Source organism: Rhineura floridana, chromosome 2, assembly GCF_030035675.1.
Source record: "Rhineura floridana isolate rRhiFlo1 chromosome 2, rRhiFlo1.hap2, whole genome shotgun sequence".
Taxonomy (NCBI): domain Eukaryota; kingdom Metazoa; phylum Chordata; class Lepidosauria; order Squamata; family Rhineuridae; genus Rhineura; species Rhineura floridana.
In genome coordinates, this window is record NC_084481.1 from 8,290,930 (window position 1) to 8,310,142 (window position 19,213).

General features: G+C 43.2%; 1 protein-coding gene across 2 annotated transcripts in view; it reads left to right on the top strand.

The window, feature by feature from the left end:
- Positions 1 to 19,213, top strand: part of SPAG16 (sperm associated antigen 16) — a 761,887-nt gene that overhangs the window by 95,939 nt on the left and 646,735 nt on the right. For both annotated transcript variants that reach the window (XM_061607700.1, XM_061607701.1), the window contains exon 10: positions 15,025 to 15,155. In XM_061607700.1, the coding sequence (XP_061463684.1) occupies positions 15,025 to 15,155 (131 nt within the window). The remainder of the gene's footprint in view (positions 1 to 15,024; positions 15,156 to 19,213) is intronic.

The window sequence follows — 19,213 nt, forward strand, 5'->3', positions numbered from 1 at the left end:
TACTAATCTTGCCCCATACTCTGACCATCTTCTGCAGTTTAAAAGTTTAAAAATACCTGGCTAATATTTAATTAACGTAAGAAATTTTGGCTTGAACTCAATTACAAGGCTGGGCATGCTCAGTAAGAACCAACTGTCAGTGTTCTAAAAGCCAGACTCACAGCTGCTGGCCTTGCCTAATCAGGGGGCCACACCCACATCAGACCTTTATTTCACTTTAGACAGTCATGGCTTCCCCCAAAGAATCCTGGGATGTGTAGTTTGTGAAGGGTGCTGAGAGGAGACTCCTATTCCCCTGGCAGAGCTCCAGTGGCCAGAGTGGTTTAACAGTCAGCCCCTCTGATTGAAGCTCTGTGAGGGGAACAGGGCTAGCAATTCTCAGCATCCTTCACTAACTACACTTCCCAGGATTTTTTAGGAGACGCCATGACTGTCTAAAGTGAAATAAAGGTCTGGTGTGGTTGTGGCCAGTGACAGCTTTGGTTTAAATGTGGGTGGGAGGCTACATGTGCCTGCTGTAGAATAGAAAGGTGGGGGAAACGCTGAAAAAGAATGATACTGTTCACAATGTTTTCCTTTTGGAAAGGAAAGGGGCTTCCCCTCTACCCAGTGCCCACCCATCCAATATCTTCCTCTCCTCGTCTCCCTTCCAGCCCTCCTCCTCCCCTCCCTGCCCTTTCCCCAGGTCAGTTTCATCTGTCCTAAGCATGATTGCACAGGAGTAAATCCCACCGATCTCAAAAAGCATGCAAATGATTAAACCTTCCCTCCCCTCCTCCTCCCTCCTATCTCTTCCCTCTTGCCCCCTCCCCCCCTTCCTTCACCTCCTTCCCTTGCCCCCTCCCCCCCTTCCTTCACCTCCTTCCCTTGCCCCCTCCCTCCTTCCTTCACCTCCTTCCCTTGCCCCCTCCCTCCTTCCTTCACCTCCTTCCCTTGCCCCCTCCCCCCTTCCTTCACCTCCTTCCCTTGCCCCCTCCCCTCCCAATCCCCTCCTTCTCTTCCCTCTCCCCTTCACCGTCCTGCCTCCCTCCCCCTCCCCCATGGTCAGTTTTACCTATCCTAGGACTACGACCTGAGAGTCCAGGGTTCAAATCCCCACACAGCCATGAAGATTGCTAGGTGACCTTGGGCTAGTCACTGCCTCTGATCCTCAGAGGAAGGTAATGGTAAACCACCTCTGAATATTGTTTACCATGAAAACCTTATTCATAGGGTCGCCATAAGTCGGAATCGACTTGAAGGCAGCCCATTTCATTTTCCAGCATGACTGCATGGAAGTAAATCCCATTGAACTCAATAAGCATGCAAATGATCAAACCTGCCCTCCTCCCTCCTCTCTCCCATCACCTCCCTTTTGCCCCTTCCCTCACCTTCCTTCACCCCTCCCCCTCTCCTTCCAATCCCCTCCTCCCCCTCCTCCTGGTCCCCTCTCCCCCCTTCCCTCTACTCTCCCCTCCCCTTTCTCCTCCCCCATGGTCAGTTTTACCTATCCTAGCCATGATTGCATGGAAGTAAATCCCACTGAACTCAGTAAGCATACAAATGATCACACCTGCCTTTCCTCTCCTCCCCCTTTCCCTTCCTCCTCCATTTTTCCTTTTCCCCTGCCCACTCCAGGCCTCCCTCCCCATGGTCAGTTTTACTTTTCCTATGCATGATTGCATGGAAGGAAATCCCACTGAACTCATTAAACATGCACATGACCAAACCTGCCCTCCTCCTTCCCCTCGTGCCTGATCCCCTCCCCATCTCCATCCCCTGTGATCAGTTTCACCTATCCTAACCATGATTGCAGGGGAGTAAATCCCACTGAACTCAATAAGCATGCAAATGATCCATCCATCCTCAACAAACTTGCACAGGATCCCATTTCTTATCTCCTGGATTAAAAAACAGAGAAATTCACTAATAGGCAAAAAACCTTGCGGTTTAAGAACCTAGCTATAACCAACAGATATTTCTATCAAACTTTAAAAAGCAAGAAAATTGGGAAGCTATAGTGAATGCACCAGGGGAGCAGGAGACCTGACCTCCTCTCTGAGATATTGGACTTCCCTACACATCTGTCAAAATGCAAACACAATTTGGGTTGGTCTTGCACAGTCCAATCCACTTCCTGTGTAGCGTGGCTCCATCCTCTCCCTGATGCTATTTAACACCTACATAAAGCCGCTGGGGGCTATCATTAGGGGATTTGGGCTGCAGAGTCACCAATATGCGGATGACACACAGCTCTATCTCTCATTTAAATCTTCACCGAGGTTGGCTGTAGAAACCATGTCCAACTGCCTGGAGTTGGTGAGTGGCTGGATGGGAAGGAGTAAGCTGAAACTGAACCCTGACAAAACCGAGGTACTGCTTGTGGGAGGCAAGGGAAGGTTAGGGGATTTGGACCTGGTGCTCAACGCGGTACAATTGCCCCTGAAAGACCAGGTCCGCAGCCTCGGGATCATTCTTGATTCCCAACTGTCCATGGAAGCTCAGGTCTCGGCTGTGAGCCGGGCAGCACTGTATCAACTCCATCTGATACAGAGTCTGCGCCCCTACCTTCCCAATCATCTGCTCCCATGCCCTGGTCTCCTCTCGCCTAGACTACTGTAATGCGCTCTACGTGGGGCTACCCTTGAAAATGGTCCGGAAGTTGCAGCTGGTACAGAACTCGGTGGTGCACCTGATTAAAGGCAGCCACCGGCGAGATCACATAACTCCAGTGCTAAAAGAGTTGCACTGGCTACCACTTGCTTGCTGGGCCCAATTCAAGGTGTTGGTTTTGACCTTTAAATCCCTATACGGTTTCGGCCCAGTCTATCTGAAGGAGCGACTCCAGCATCATCAGTTATGCCGCCCAACAAGATCAGCCTCAAAAGACCTTCTCTCTATCCCATCACTCAAAACAGCCAGACTGGTGAGGACTAGAGAGAGGGTTTTTTCAATTGTGGCCCCCACCCTGTGGAACTCGCTCCCAAATGATCTCCGCCATGCCCCCTCTATAATGAGTTTCCGCCAGGCATTGAAGACCTGGCTCTTCAGGCAGGCTTTTAGGGTGGGCTAGATTTTATTATCTTGTGTCCAGATTTTTAATGTTTTTTGTATCTGCATGCTTATTTTGTACATCGCCCAGAGTGGCTGGATAGCCAGCCAGATGGGCTTCTAAGAAATTCAATAAATAATAATAAATAATAAGTAAGGATGTGCACTCCTGCCATCTTTCAGAGTAATCCCATTGATTTAAATGTGATTTATGCATAAGTAACTAGCCATGTAATGGAATACCAATAAAACAATGCTGCTGCTAACAATCTGAAGAGTATTATAAAATAGCATTATGCGTACATTAATATATACTTATTTATGGTCAGAGATACAATATTTTTAACAAAACATTACCATGTTTGATACTGTTCCTGTATTTCCTGTGTCTGCCATGAGACTGAATAGTCATAAAAATATTTAAACTGCTATAATAAAAGAAAATCACAATTTGTAAAGGTCATCAGAATTTATTCTTAACATACTTTTTGCAGGGTGATACCTTGAGAGATATCTAGTATTGTTTATGTGACTTCAGATCAGGAGATTATATCAAGCAGAAAAGAAACCCGTATCTGCTTTTCTTTTCTCCTCTGCAGCATGAACAGCAGCTGAAGAAAGTTTCACTTGCTTTATCAGACCTTTAAAACTGAGACTGTGTCAGGAGCAGTTTCAGTTTTCAAATTACTATTTGCATTATTACTCAAGCTTTGTATGAACAGTTGGATGAGCACGGTCATCCTGTCTATGAAGTCACTGCAGTTTTACAATGGCTTTTTAAATTAACCTAACTTTTACTGTCTATTACATATTATCTTTATGTTTATTAAAAAAAGAAAGAAAAGAAAATCTTTTGGGTTATAAAGTTGAGTAAGGTAGATTTATGTAGCCACAACCTTTGTGGATGATTTTTATTAGTTTTATTAGCAAGCTAAGCAAGACGTAGTATACAATAAAGGTTTTACTGTGCTCTTTTTCTGCAGTGGCTTTCAATTTCCCCCTGAGATTTCAGATGTTTATAAAATAATGGTATTCATGGTTAAATCATGTTGCACAGCAATGTGTTGGTAAGAAACAGTATGTTTTAATGAGAAATTTCTTGTATTCATAGAATCATAGAGTTGGAAGGGGCCTGTAAGGCCATCCAGTCCAACCCCCTACGCAATGCACCAATCCAAATTAAAGCATACCCAACAGGTGGCTGTCTAGATGCCTCTTGAAGGCCTCCAGTGTTGGAGAACCCCCCACCCCCCTTTGTAATTGGTTCCATTGGTGTACTGCTTTAACAGTTAGGAAGTTTTCCTAATGTTCATCTGAAACCTGGCTTCCTGACTTGAGCCCATTATTCCGTGTCCTGCACTTCGGGATGATTGAGAAGAAATCCTGACCCTTCCCTGTGTGGCAGCCTTTCAAGTACTTGAGTGCTATCATATCTCCCCTCAGTCTTCTCTTCTCAAGGCTAAACATGGCAAGTTATTTCAGTCTGTCCTCATAAGGCTCTGTTTCCAGGCCCCTGATCATCCTCATTCCCCTCTTTGAACCCGTTCCAGTTTGTCTGCATCCTTCTTAAAGTGTGGTATTCAGAACTGGACACATTACTCAAGATGAGGCCTAACCCCTAATAGAGGGGAACTAATACTTCACACAATTTGGAAACTATACTTCTGTTAATGCAGTCTTTAATAGCATTTTCCCTTTTTGCAGCCACATCGCACTGTTGGCTCATATTCAGCTTGTGATCAACAACAATCCCAAGATCCTTCTCATATGTCTTATTGCTGAGCCAAGTATCCCCCATCTTATAACTGTGCATATGGTTTCTTTTTCCTAGGTGTAGAACTTTACACTTGTCCCTGTTAAATTTCATTCTGTTGTTTTTAGCCCAATGCTCCAGCCTATCAAGATCCCTTTGAATATTGTTTCTGTTTTCCAAATTATTAGCTATCCCTCCCAATTTTGTATCATCTGCAAATTTGATAAGCATTCCCTGCACCTCCTCATCCAAGTCATTAATGAAAATGTTGAAGAGCACTGGGCCCAGGACTGAGCGCTGCGGTACTCACCTTGGTACCTCCCCAATGTTTGAGATGAACCATTGAAAAGCCCTCTTTGAGTACAATTCTGTAGCCAACTATGGATCCACCTGATAGTTGTTCCATCCAGCCCGCATTTAGCTAGCTTGCTCATCAGAATATCATGGGGCACTTCATAAATCCATGTTGACATCTAGTAATCACTGCATTGTTTTTAAGGTGCTTACAGACTGACTGCTTTATAATGTGCTCCATAATTTTCCCAGGGATTGATGTCAGACTGACTGGTCTGTAGTTCCCTGGTTCCTCCTTTTTGCCCTTTTTAAAGATTGGGACAACATTGGCCCTCCTCCAGTCATCCGGCACTTCAGCCATTCTCCATGATTTTGCAAAGATAATAGACAGTGGTTCTGAGAGTTCTTCAATACTCTAGGATGCAGTTCATCAGGCCCTGCAGATTTGAACTCGGTCAAAGTGATTAAGTATTTCTTGACCATTTGTCTATCATTCTCAAGGTGAAATCCTGCGCCTTCAACCATGTTTCCCAGGAGGGTCATAGACCCTCTTTTGGAAAAAGACTGATCCAAATAGGAATTGAGCACTTCTGCCTTTTCTTTGTCATTTGTTATCACTTTGCCATCCTCATTGAGTAGCTGTAGTGCCATTTCTTTCCTCTCTTTTACTGTGGATGTACCTGAAGAAAGGTTTTTTCTTGCTGTTGGCATCTCTTGCTAATTCTCAGGTTTAGCGTTCCTGACCCCATGCCTGCTATTCCGTGCTACCTGACTGTACTCTTCCTTTGTAACCTGGCTTTCTTTCTACTTCCTGTATGTGTCCTTTTTTGTTTTCAGGTCATCTCTAAGCTTTCTGTGAAACCACACTGGCTTCTTCTGCTGTTTTCCCCCTTTTTTCCTTGATGGAATTGTTTGCCATTATGCCAGAAGTATTTCCTCTTTTATGAACTCCCACCCATCTTGGACTCCTTTTCTCATTAGCGTGGCTTGCCACAGAAGCTTGCTTATCATTGTTCTGAGTTTATTAAAATTGGCTTTCCTGAAGTCCAGGGTATGTGTATGGCTACTCTCAACTTTTGCTTCCTTTAAAATCAAATACTCTCGTATAGCATGGTCACTTTCCCCCAGAGTTTATTTATTTATTTTTTTAATTTATTTTATTTATTAAATTTATATACCGCCCGACTAGCAATAGCTCTCTGGGCGGTGAACATAAAACAGCATAAAAATACAATAAATAACAAAACAATACTAAAATACAAGCAACAATCCAACACAATAAACATTTTTAAAATTAAATCAGTGTTCCTGTAACTGCCACTTCATCCACCAAGTCATCTCTGTTGGTTAGAATAAAGTGCAGGATAGCTGATCCTCTAGTTACTTTCTCCGCTTTCTATGGGAGAAAATTATCTCCAACAGAAGTCAGAAATTTCTTGGAGGGGCCGTGTGTGGCAGAATTTGTCTCCCAATAGATAAAGCGGTTATTGAATTCCCCCATTACTACTACATCATGCCTCCTCAAACCATTAGCAATTTGCTTTGCAAAACTTTTATCTTTATCTTCTGCTTGATTGGGTGGTCGATAGTAGACTCTGACCACCATGTTCCTTTTATTCCTTGCCCCATTAATTTTAATCCAGATACTCTCAGTGGAGCTACCCAGCTCATCCTCCTGTATTTCTATGCCCTCCTTTCAATTCCTTCTGTTCTTTTTGAACAAGTTATATCTTTCAGTTGCTGTATTCCAGTCATGGGGGTCATCCCACCAAGTTTCAGTTATACCTATCAAGTTGTATTTACTCTCCTGTATTAAGAGTTCAAGTGTGTCCTGTTTATTTCTCATACTCTGGGCATTAGTATACAGACTTTGAAGATGCTGTGATTTACGGCCTGGCTTCCTTCCTATTGCTGGGCACCATTAGAGCTGTTCCCTCAGTTCCTCTTACTGTGCACAAGCCCTTGTCAGTCGTTACTGCCAAGTTTACGTCTCCCTCCCCCTTGGGATTCAGTTTAAAGCTCTCCTGGTGAATTTCTACATGCTGTGGCCAAACACATTCTTCCCCGTCCTTGTGAGGTGCAACCCATCACTTGTCAGCAGTCCATCTTCCAGGAAGCATAGCCCATGGTCTCAGAATCTAAATCTGTCATGTCAACACCACCTTCATAGCCAGTCATCCACCTAGAGTATTTTTCTTTCCCTTTCTACTCCTAATTACTGAAAGAATGGAGAAGAAAACTATCTGGGCCCCAATGTCCTTTAGCTTGCTCCCCAGAGCTTTATGAGACTTCCTTTCACAGGTACTTATTTTTTACCTTGGTAAGAGATATTACTGAAGCAACCCTTACATGCTTTATATTGAGACAAGTTGAAAATGAAGAATAAGCCTTTAGATAATGTGGGAATCTTTGTGTTGAACTACTGTGGCTCAAGAGAGCCAGTGTGGTGGCAAGGTGTTGGACTATGACCTGGGAGACCAGGGTTCGAATCCTCACACAGCCATGAAGCTTCCTGGGTGACCTTGGGCCAGTCACTGCTTCTCAGCCTCAGAGGAAGGCAATGGTAAACCCCCTCTGAATACCGCTTACCATGAAAACCCTATTCATATGGTTGCTATAAATCGGGATCTACTTGAAGGCAGTCCATTTCCATTCCACTGTGGCTCAATCCAAAGATCCATAAAAGGAAGGAAAATAGTCACTACTGATGTTTAATACCTAAGCATAGCAGAAGAATTCTTCCAGTGATGTTACAGACAAGGTCTAGAGCAGTTCTCATGCATCTGCAAGAGTTTGTACAAGTGGAAGAACATCTTTGGATTTAGTTTCCCTTTCCCCCCCACAATGATTCTAGCATGAGGTGCAAAATAACACTTCCATGAGTGGGAGACACTTTCTGTGAGTGGAAAGTGGATTCCACTCTCTGGCTGCATTCAGACGTGTACATTCATAATGAATGAGCCTCAGTAAGCATCAGACTTGTATGCACATCTTCCTTTTCTTTCCTCTCTCTGGTGTGGCCACAAGGAGATTGGAAGCTTCCACTTTCAGTTTAGATTAACTACTGTTTAGCATGTCATCCAAATCCTAAATCAGGCTTCATCAAGCATTTTGGACCTTGCTCTCAGATAAGCACAAAAATTTGCAACCAAAAAATACACATATACCAACACCGTCACATTGTTTATAAATATATCATTTAATGAATATAGATGTTACATGTGACATACAAACTCTGAATGATTACATAGAGTATTAGTAAGAATATAATATGTAATATATAATAAAGGGGGAAATCTGAAAGCAGAGCTGACTTTCACTGGGTCAGTATTATTCTTGAGCTTCCCTTCTAGCTTCCCAGTGTCTCTCCTATTGCCAAAGGAGAAACTTTCGTTAGCATCTATTCCTTTTAGCAATGTGAAGAACATAGAGTGCCCCAATCTGGAAGAGCATGTAGTTGGATTGGAGGGGGTTAGGTGGACAATATAATCATTCATCATTCATAATGTTTGTTACAATAGCACCACGGCTACCGGTCTCTTTCTGATAGGGTTGCCTGGTCTCCGGTTTTCACCCGGAGACTCCGGTTTTCACCCAGAGACTCTGGTTTTTGGGGGTCCTCTCCAGGTCTCTGGGTGAGTCACCTTAATCTCCAGACTCTTAGCTTTCATTTTTTTAAAAAAAGTTTCTAGGTGGTCTGGTTCAAGAGATGTACACAAAATGTCAGCTTCCCCCCCCCCCACTTCTGTTAGAAATCGGCTGCTCTAATCCTTGTCCTTTCAGGTTTTTAGCCAATAAGTGAAGTCAGGGTTGTGATTGACAAGAGTTTTGCTGACTTCTAGGCAAAAACCAGAACCCACTGCAAATCTTGAAAACATTCCTTTTCCTATTTGTCTGCAGTTCAGAAATGAGTGTATAATATGCTATACTTTTCTAATTACAAGGAGTCAAACAAGTTTAAATATTACTGGGCTGTTGAAGAGGGCAGTGTATTTCTCTAATTCATAGCCTGTTTTGAAAAACTTCCCAATATGAAATTTTAATCTATTACCCATTTTCTGGGAGTAAAGCTGCAATGCTAAACCCACATACCTGGGAGTAAACACTATTGAATTCAGTAGGCCTTACCTTTGAGTAGACATGGGTAGGATTGTGAATATAGCAAAGGATTGTGTTGTAAATCTTTCTCTTCCTCTGCAGTCTTTTTTTTAAAAGCAACTAGGCAGGGCTTACTTAGAATTATTATTAGAATTAGAATTACCTGTCCTTCACTCAAAGGTTAATGCTTTTATTTGGTAGGAAACTAATACTGATTTTTTTTTAAAAAAAAGTTCAGCAATAACCAACTGACAATAAACTATTATATAGGATGTATGTATTTTTACATTTCCTGTGTGTGTATATATGGAATCTTTCCAACAATGCTGTGAGGTAGGCAGAGCTTGGAAAAGTTACTTTTTTGAACTACAACGCCCATCAGCCCAATCCAGTGGCCATGCTGCCTGGGGCTGATGGGCGTTGTAGTTCAAAAAAGTAACTTTTCCAAGCTCTGGAGGTAGGGTTGGAAACCAAGGCAGCTTAAACCAAGAAATAAACCCATTTAAAACCCAATAACCTTAAAATAAGTATGAAACAGTTACAAAACAGCTTAAAGTGGTGTGATTCTGAATTTTGGGTTGTGTGAGTGAGGTTCCTTATCATTTGAGGTTGCAGTCCTGTGCACGCCTCCCTGTTTGAAAACATTGAATACATTGGGTCTTGCTTCTGAGTAAACATGCATAGGATTGCACTAGAAATATCTTCATAGGTTGTGTGAATAAAAAACATGTTTGACATGCATGCTTATATAAATATTACTTCATACTAAGTCTCAATATGTATCTGATTTCACACTATGGTTGTACATTATTATTTGCTCTCCATTTTAAGTGTGCCCTTCGTTGGAGTGGTCATGGTCCCCCAATTTTGTTTTCACCCCGAGGGTCAAATTAGGCTGAGAGATGGTGAGTAGCCCACGGTCACCAAGTAAACTTTGTAGCTGATTTCTATTAAAAAAAACAATTACAGGCATACCCCGCTTAACATCACTTCACTTAATGTTGCCTCGCTATAACATACATGCTCCATATGCCTGTATTTCTCCAGAAACGCAGCGCAGCAGCAGAGGCTTTAGCACATGCGGGTGGAAATAGACGCGATTGCGCCACTGCAAACCAGCTGGGAGGCGCAATCGCGATCAGCTGGGAGGCGCAGCAGCGCAGCAGCAGAGGCTTTAGCATGTGGGGTGGAAATAGACGCGATCGCGCCACTGCAAATCAGCTGGGAGGTGGCAGCGCAGCAGCAGAGGCTTTAGCACGGGGCTTTGAGGCTCCGCATGAAGGAGAGGTAAAAAAAAGTTTTACTGTAAAAGGTAGTGCTTCACTTTAAGGACATTTTCGGTTTACGTACTCGATCTGGTCCCATTGAGTACGTTAATGCGAGGTATTACTGTAAAATGATTTATATGCAGGCAAAGTTTATGAAGTAATGCAGATCCACAATAATACATTTAAAGCATATCCACCTCACATTTAAAGTGCATGACTTCCCCCAAAGAATCCTGGAAAGTGTAGTTTCCTCCTCACAGTTATAGTTCCCACCACCCTTAACAAATGACAGTTCCCATGATTCTGTGGTGGGCTTCATGTTCTTCAAATGTACATTGAATGTGCTTTAAATGCATGGTGTGGATTTTATCTAGTATGCTGTGCATTCATTAGCCAATGCTAGGCCATGTCATCAGTACTGAGCTAGATGGACTGCAAAAAAGACCAATAAATGGGTGTTAGAACAAATTAAACCAGAACTATCACTAGAAGCTAAAATGATGAAACTGAGGTTGGACACATAACGAGAAGACATGATTCATTAGAAAAGATAATAATGCTTGGAAAAACAGAAGGAAGTAGAAAAAGAGGAAGGCTAAACAAGAGATGGATTGCTTCCGTAAAGGAAGCCACAGACCTGAACTTACAAGATCTGAACAGGGTGGTTCATGACAGATGCTCTTGGAGGTCAGTGATTCATAGGGTCGCCATAAGTCATAATCAACTTGAAGGCACATAACAACAACAATTTATTTATTATTTATTTATTGCACGTATACCGCCCCATAGCCGAAGCTCTCTGGGCAGTTTACAGCAATCAAAAACATTAAAACAAATATACAATTTAAAACACATATTTTAAAAACAATTTTAAAACTTAAAACAATATAAAAACAATTTGTTAACAAAATTCCTTATGTTGTTTTTCCATAAAATAATAAATTGGCAAGCTTGAAGGTGACCTTGCTTGCCTTTTGTATGACATGCCATTTGCCTTTATCCTGGTTTACCAATTTTGTTCTCTGGCGATGACTAACAATATTCACTGCAGATTAAAAATAACTTGTGCTATTTCCTGATCAGAGTTTCTAAATGATTATGCAGATCTGTCAGTTGATTCTTTCTACTAGGAAAAGCTCCCTTGTGTACACCATAGGGTTTTCATAGTCTTTGAATTTCTATCCAGTGATTTTTCTCTTAATTAAATGCTGTTTTAAAAACTCTCTCTCTCTCTCTTATAAATTAGGTAGCAGAGTCAGCTTTGCTGACATTTGCTTAATGAGGCTGGCTGTTGCCTACGGAAAGCTACAATAAGAACTGTATGTGGACAGGAAGCCTATGTATAAATGTGATCACTATTCTAAAATATTTTGTTCACCTATGTTGTCATATTCCATCTCTTGTTAATTCTTCATAGTTGATATGTGTGGCAGCCTTTTGCAAAGACCCTGCATCTTCAGAGCATGCAAGATTTCTCACTGATAACTTGTCAGCATTGCTCAGGCATTATACCTGAACAAGGTAAGGCAACACAACTATTGGATATAGGCCTGCACACAACAGCCTTGCCCCCAACATCTCTGTCCCTGGTCAGTCCACCTCTGATATTCCTGTGTTGAGTGGGAAGGTTTGAAGGAACTTCTAAGCACATCTGACTGAACATGCCTAGAAGCCTTTCTGCAATCAGAAATCTTGCATTATCAGGGCTTCTGAACCTGTAACCAAGTTCAACTAAATGGGCTTAGAAGCTTACATTAGATTTTCTCTCTCAACAGGAGAATATTGGGGGTGGAGCAGGTAAGGCTAGGACATGGGACATTGGGAGTGGGGGTGACATATGTGTCCCCATAGTCTCTATTCATGTTGCCATTCCATGTTTAGGCATAACATTTGAACAGGGCTAATGTGTCTTAGCAACTGGTAATGCCTAGAGCATGAGCCAGCCCAAGTTAAACACATTTGAGTTCCATTGATCACAGACTCCATTTAGTGGGAATCTTTGTATGTGCTTAATCAATAGAATGTAAAAGTGTTCAGCTTAAGGGAGAAGAGAAACATGGCTAATCTTCTCTTTCAACCCAATACTGTTTGGGAAGATGGCATGTAATATCCTGGAAGTGATTACTCTGAAATGTTGCCCTAAGGACTGTCCTCCTAAAATTGACTTTACCTGAGTGCTATGGAGCCATGCTGCCACCTGATATTAAATATTCAGGAGAGCTGTTTATTCAGCTGTTGTGAAGGGTGCTGAGAGGTGGTAGGAGATGCCCTGTTCCCCTCACATAGCTTCAGTCTGCGAGGCTGGCTGTTAAACCACTCTGGCCACTGGAGCTCTGCCAGGGGAATAGGAGTTTCTTCTCAGCACCCTTCACAAACTACACTTCCCAGGATTCTTTGGGGGAAGCCATGACTGTCTCAAGTGAAATAAAGGTCTGGTGTGGCCCCCTGATTAGGCAAGCCAAGCAACTGTGAGTCTGGCTTTTAGAACACTGACAGTTGGTTCTTACTGAGCTTGCCTGGGCTTATCAATGAATTCAATGCTAAATTTCTTAAATTAATTAAAATCAGCTAGGCATTTTTTAAAAAACTTTTAAACTGCAGAAGATGACGGTCAGAGTATGGGGCAAGATCAGTAATAGGATTACAGGTACTCTGTGAACATGGCTGATTTTTAATTAATTTCCACAAATTATGAGAACCCTGACAGAAAAAAGTCAAAAAGAGTCTGGTTTGTCTTTCTCTTTATCCTTTGAACTCTCGATTCTCTCTTACTGTTTTATATATGAAAATGTAGAGGGTTGTTAAGCAAGCGTTTCTGAGTTCAGGATTGTAAGTTTTGTAAGGTTTTGTTGTGAAATGAGGTTATGGGAAACAACAGAATGGCATGGGGGTTATTTTCAATTTAACATTTCAGAACGCGAAAAATCCATGCTGACTATAGTATACAGCCACTCTCGTGGCTTTATAAAATTGAGATCTTTTTCTATTCTTAATCTCTATGAGTGATGGTAATTTGAGAAGACATGGTGTGGTCCTTAATCTTTTTTTAATGAAATCACTGTTAACAGTATAAAATAACAATTATGCAAATGTCTATAGAGTCTCAAAATCCTCTAATCCTCTCCCCCCCCCCTTTCAGGGTATGCTATGTAAAGTCAAATACTGTCCTCACATCGTTACAATACAATCTTTTTTAATAAAGACCACTTAACCTGGTTAGAGTTGATAATAAATCTTTCAGCCTTCTGACTTATCTTTAGAAAATATTTGACTAAATTGTTCAATGAAATCCAAGTATTTCCTGACCGTTTATGTGAATCTCATTACATAAGGAAAAAATGCATAGCTTTCAGCTTATTGTGCTTACAGTTACTCTGAAGGTTGTTAATTACTGTATTTCTGCACCTAACATATGGGCTTGTTTACATGTATATAGACTAATAAACTCATTTGCACATTATCTTGGGTCTTTGAGGAGTACTCACATATTACTTTGGAACAGGGGTGGGGAACATTTTTCAAATGATGATACATGCACAACCGCAGGGGGCAAACCTTTGGGAGCCACATGCCAGTGGTGGGCCACCAACCGAAGTTGGTAGAAGGCATTCTGTGCCACCGAGGCTACCTGAGCCTCAAGTGACAGAGATGGTTCTAGGAGAACCCCCAAACTATGAAGCTGCTCCTTCAGGGGGAGTGCAACCCCATCCAGGACAGGTTGGACATCCACCATCCAGTCAGAAGGACCACCCACTAACAGCATCTCAGTCTTGTTTGGATTGAGCCTCAGTTTATTAGCTCTCATCCAGTCCATTGTCGCAGCCAAGCACCGGTTCAGCACATTGACAGCCTCACCTGAAGAAGATGAAAAGGAGAAATAGAGCTGTGTGTCATCAGCATACTGATGGCAACGCACTCCAAAGCTCCAGATGACCACACCCAACAGTTTCATGTAGATGTTGGACAGCATGGGGGACAAAACTGACCCCTGCGGAGCCCCATACTGGAGAGTCCAGGGTGCCGAGCAATGTTCCCCAAGCACCACCTTCTGGAGGCGACCTGCCAAGTAGGAGGAGAACCACCGCCATGCAGTCCCTCCCACTCACAACTCAGCCTCACAACGCCATCTCTCCCTCTACCCATCACTACACTAATTGGGGCCCCCTCAAGTCTCCCCACTTGGCTCTGAGTCCTCTCTCCCAGACACATGACTCAAGACCCACTAAAAGCCAGACAATCTGCAAAGCAGGAACCACCTCAGCTAGCCAGCTTATGTATCCCCTCTAGGGAACGGACAGGTAGATGATATCAGCAACAGCTGGCTCAGTACCTGGGGGCCTGGTCCTGCAAGGTGTGACACCTGCAGAGCAGAATTCCAACAGGGAGAGGGTGGTGGTGGTAGCCCAGCAGCGGCAGGCAGGCAGGCAGGCAAGCAGGCAGGCAGGCAGGCAGGCAGGCAGGCAGGCAGGCAGGCAGCAGCAGCAGCAGCAGCAGCAAATGACTCTCCTTCCCTGGACGATGGTGGTCCCGTTCCTCCTTCAGGTACTGGGTCTTATATGCTTGTTTATTTGTTTTTTCTAGGATTCAGAATTTCCTGTAGATATTCAAGTGAATCCTTACCTTGCTCGTGCAAAAGAATGTGTGCGCCCACTGAAGTCTGGAATGTATCGGCTGAGCAACACTTTGAAAGTACATGACCTGGCAGTGAGCTGGTAGGAGCCTTCTAAAATATGCTTAATTATGCCATTTTAGTTTTTAACTAACCTAGAGAATAATTAACTTTTTTTTACTAGTTGTCTAAAGCTTGATCATACCAGTGCAACCATTTCCATATGCTATGAAATATATAATGAACAAAGAGAAGCCTGTGAAAAAACAGCACAGGGGAAGGGGAAATGACCTTGGAGAAAGTAAGTCATGTGAGGTCCTTTTGTGGCCCTTTAAACTGTGAAGGGACTTTTTCTCTATAGAGTATAGAGCAGTGATTCCTAACCTGGGGTCCGTGACACCCAGAGGGGCAGGGAAGTCATCCTGGAGGGACAGCCAAGACAGCTGAAACAAACTGAGTGAGTGTGAGTGACTTGCATTCCTGGCTCCTCGCCCCTGAGCTCCCAGCTCCTTAATCACTTATGGAGAAGGGTAGCCCCAGACTTTGAATGCTGCATGGACTGGTGGCAGCAGCAGCTATAGCAGGAGAGCGCAGACATGGTGGCGAACATGTACTGAGTGTGAGGGTGTGTGTGTGTCGGGGGGTCACTGGCCTTCTTGCAATCCCTTCCCGTAACCCACCAGACCCTTGCAATGTGAATGACATAGAAAGAGGCATGCAGCAGTGGCAGCACACTTTCCCCTCCCTGTGCTTTTTCCTGTAGCCCCACACAGGCCATTACCAGGCTAAAGGGAAGGGGGTGGTGATGGGGGGAGAGAAAAGAAGTGGATGTCACTCCTCACCCTTTTGCCTCAGAAAGAGAGGGAGAGAAAGAGGCAGCGGTTAAGGAGGATTTCACCCTCACTGTTTACTTCCCTCTTCGGCCTCCCATGGAACACTCTACCTTTGGTGTAAGGGGACAGGAGGAGGGAGTGAGAGAAAGGAGAGAGACAGTGTGCATTTGTTTTGAGGTCTCAATGCTACCACAGGTCAGTCTGAGAAAAGAAGCACCTAGAATGGACACGTAGCCCACTTTATTCCAACCCTCCCTCCCCCTGCCCTGATGTCCCAAGTGCTCTCCCTCCCATGTGGCTGCTCCTCTTCACTCTTCCTGCCGCTGCCTTCTTTTGACCCACTAAACCTCTACCTCACCCACAATTTGACACACCTTTCTTCCCTCTAACCCTGCCCCCTCCGCATTATTGTATCTCTCTTTTATTTCTCTGCTCGATCACACTCGCCCGCCCCATCCCCGGTGCCCAAATTTACTCCTGTTTTGATTTTGTCTAAAGGCTTGCATGAACCATGTGTTTAAATTTATTACATATTTATTGGGCTTTCATTTCCTGCCAGGCGGATTTCTCTCTTTCTTCTGCCTCTGTTTCTCCGCCTGCATGCAAATCATGGTGATGGCCAGAGTGGCAGCAGCAGAAGGGGCAACAATAACATGTGGGGGGCACAAAATGTTTTGAGGTTACAGAGGGGTCCTGTAATAAAGGTTGGGAAATAGGGCTTGGAGAACATAAGTCATCATGCTGCTCCTACAAGACCACCCCACAATTGATTTTGTAACTTAATAGTAGGGGATTGTGGACCTCCCTAATCAATTCTGGTATTTAGGCAGTGAGTAGACTGCTGTTTCCCTGTTGCTCTGCTTTTGCTTGGTTTTCTCACTTGCATGTTCTTCCACAGAAGTACCAAAATCACCTGTACTTGTGAACTAAAAGGTTCAGCATTTGGAATTAATTGTGGTTTGTGTGTTCTCACCATCACAGTAACTGGAATAGCAGGGAAGATAGGAGAGGGCTTTGGAAATTAATGTTGAGGGTAGAGTGCTGAGTGAGAAAGGAATTCTTCTTCAGTTCAGATAAAAACCCAAGCTAGAAAAGAATTTAGTAGCTATAATACTCATAAATTGAGTATTACAAGCCTCATGGAGCTTGTACTCGTGAGCCCAGAACAAGTTTAGCCGCATATTCACCTCTTTATCATTCTGACTCAAAAAAGCCCAAGTTGTAATTTAGAAGAACTTCTTTCTTACCGCCATCATCATCATCTTATAAATCTCCTAGGTGCCAGGCAAAACTAAAACTAACTAACTAGCTAACTAACTAAATAAATGTTAAATAAAATAAATTACAAGTTCTCACCAATAGGCTCACAATCTAAAAAATGTCACCCCAAAGAAGAAGGAAATTGGAAGGAAAGACAGAAATTATTGCTTTTAAAAATGGGTGCCTAAAATCAGACCTTGGTGTATTTGGATTAGAATCAGTGTATCATATCCACTGGTTTTGATCTCATTTAAACCTTGACTATTAGCATTTTGATTCAAAGGTAAACAAATGTTTAATTCAAGAAATGCACATTTCCCTTAAAAACCAGTCAAATGTTTTGTTATATTTAGTTAGAACTTGTACTGTTAGGTTTAACAAAGCACTAAAATGTACAGTAGGACTCCTCTTTTTGGCATTCCGCTTTTTGGTGTTCCGCTAATACGGCGGTTTTCAATTAGAGTAAGGCCCCACACATACGCCGCTTGTTCCTCTTTTATGGCGTTTCTTGGGTGCCGGGCACCATGTTATTGACGGAGTTCTGCTTTTTGGCGGGTTTCACTTTTCGGTGGGGGTCTGGAACGTAACCCACCGTATGAGTGGGGCCCACCTGTACATACTTGTTTTCCCTCCAAAAAACTGTTTCTACAGAACAGAAAGCCCTACAAATCTGCAAGATACTGTGCCTCTAAGCAGCATGACAGGGGATGTATAATTGCATTTTGAATTAACAGGACCATCCTTTGAAATTCTACGAATATATCAATGTATTTTCATGTTAGAAGATAGTTGAAATATATAGATCATAGGATAATTTCTTTCTCCTCTGATGTCAGAAAATCAATGTTTGTGAGTTTAGAGTTATTTCCTTCTATATTTTATTTCAGTTGGATCCATTTTAGTCTGGCTTCACACTTGGCCATGGCATTGAAACCACCTTGGTATCCATGGTTGATGGCATTTGTTGGGAGAGAGATGGGGGAGTACAACCCTGCTTATTATTCTTCATCTCTTGGTGGCTTTCAATACTGTTGAACACAATATCGTTCTGGAGCATCTCAGGGAAGTTTGGGAAGATTGGGGGTACTCTACTTCAGTGAATTTGTTCTGTTATGAGCATGGGGGTTGGAATGGATGATTCCTGTGGGTCCCCTTTCTAGCCTCTGATTTGGAATCCTGTGCCTTGGGGCTGGCTCTGCTGGCCAGATGAATTCCTTTTGTTAAACAAATAGAGTGGCCAGGTAGGATAATGGGTCTATCAGTTACCCAGCAACTGGTGAAATGGGCCAGGAAGATCCTTTAGTCATTGAAACTCTTCAGGAGAGCCTCCCCCCCTCCTGGCCACTAGCAGAAGTTTGTGCTTTGAGTGTTTTTAGTTGTGTGTAGAGAATGGTTGAGGCTGCAGGCAGGCAGAAAGGCTATCCCTCTGCACCATGGCTTTAGGATGCCTCCTGCAACCCAGATGGAAAAGCTGGATATTAGACTGCTGATGCCTTGAACCCCTCCATCCTAAGCTCAGGTTGGACTTTGTACAAATAAATAAACCATATTTCATAAAGACACCGCAGCCTCCGCTGACCTTCCCAAAGGAAACCAAATCCTGGATGAGCGCAGGGACCCCTGAGATCTCCGGTGATTGGGGAGGTGTGCAACAGTTCCTACCTGCAGAGCTACTTCCAATATATATATATGGGAGGGTATTGTTTGGCACCATGGAGGTTGTCCTATATATGGGCTGGATGTGGGTCAACAAACTGAGGCTGAATCCTGAAAAGAGGTATTGCGTGTCCAGAGTTCTCACATCTATGAGGTGGGGAGACAGCCTGTTCTGGACAGAGTCACACTTGCCTGGAAGGAGCAAGTCTGCAGCTTGGGGGAGTTCCTGGATTCAGCACAGTCACTGGAGGCTCAGGTGACCTCGATGGCTAGGAATGCATTTTTCTAGCTAGAGTTGGTTTGTTGGCTTTAGCCCCTTTTGGACAGAAATGACTTGGCCATTGTACTCTATGTTCTACTTTAATAACTTCAAGATTGGAATACTGCATTGTGCTCTATGTGGGGCTGCCTT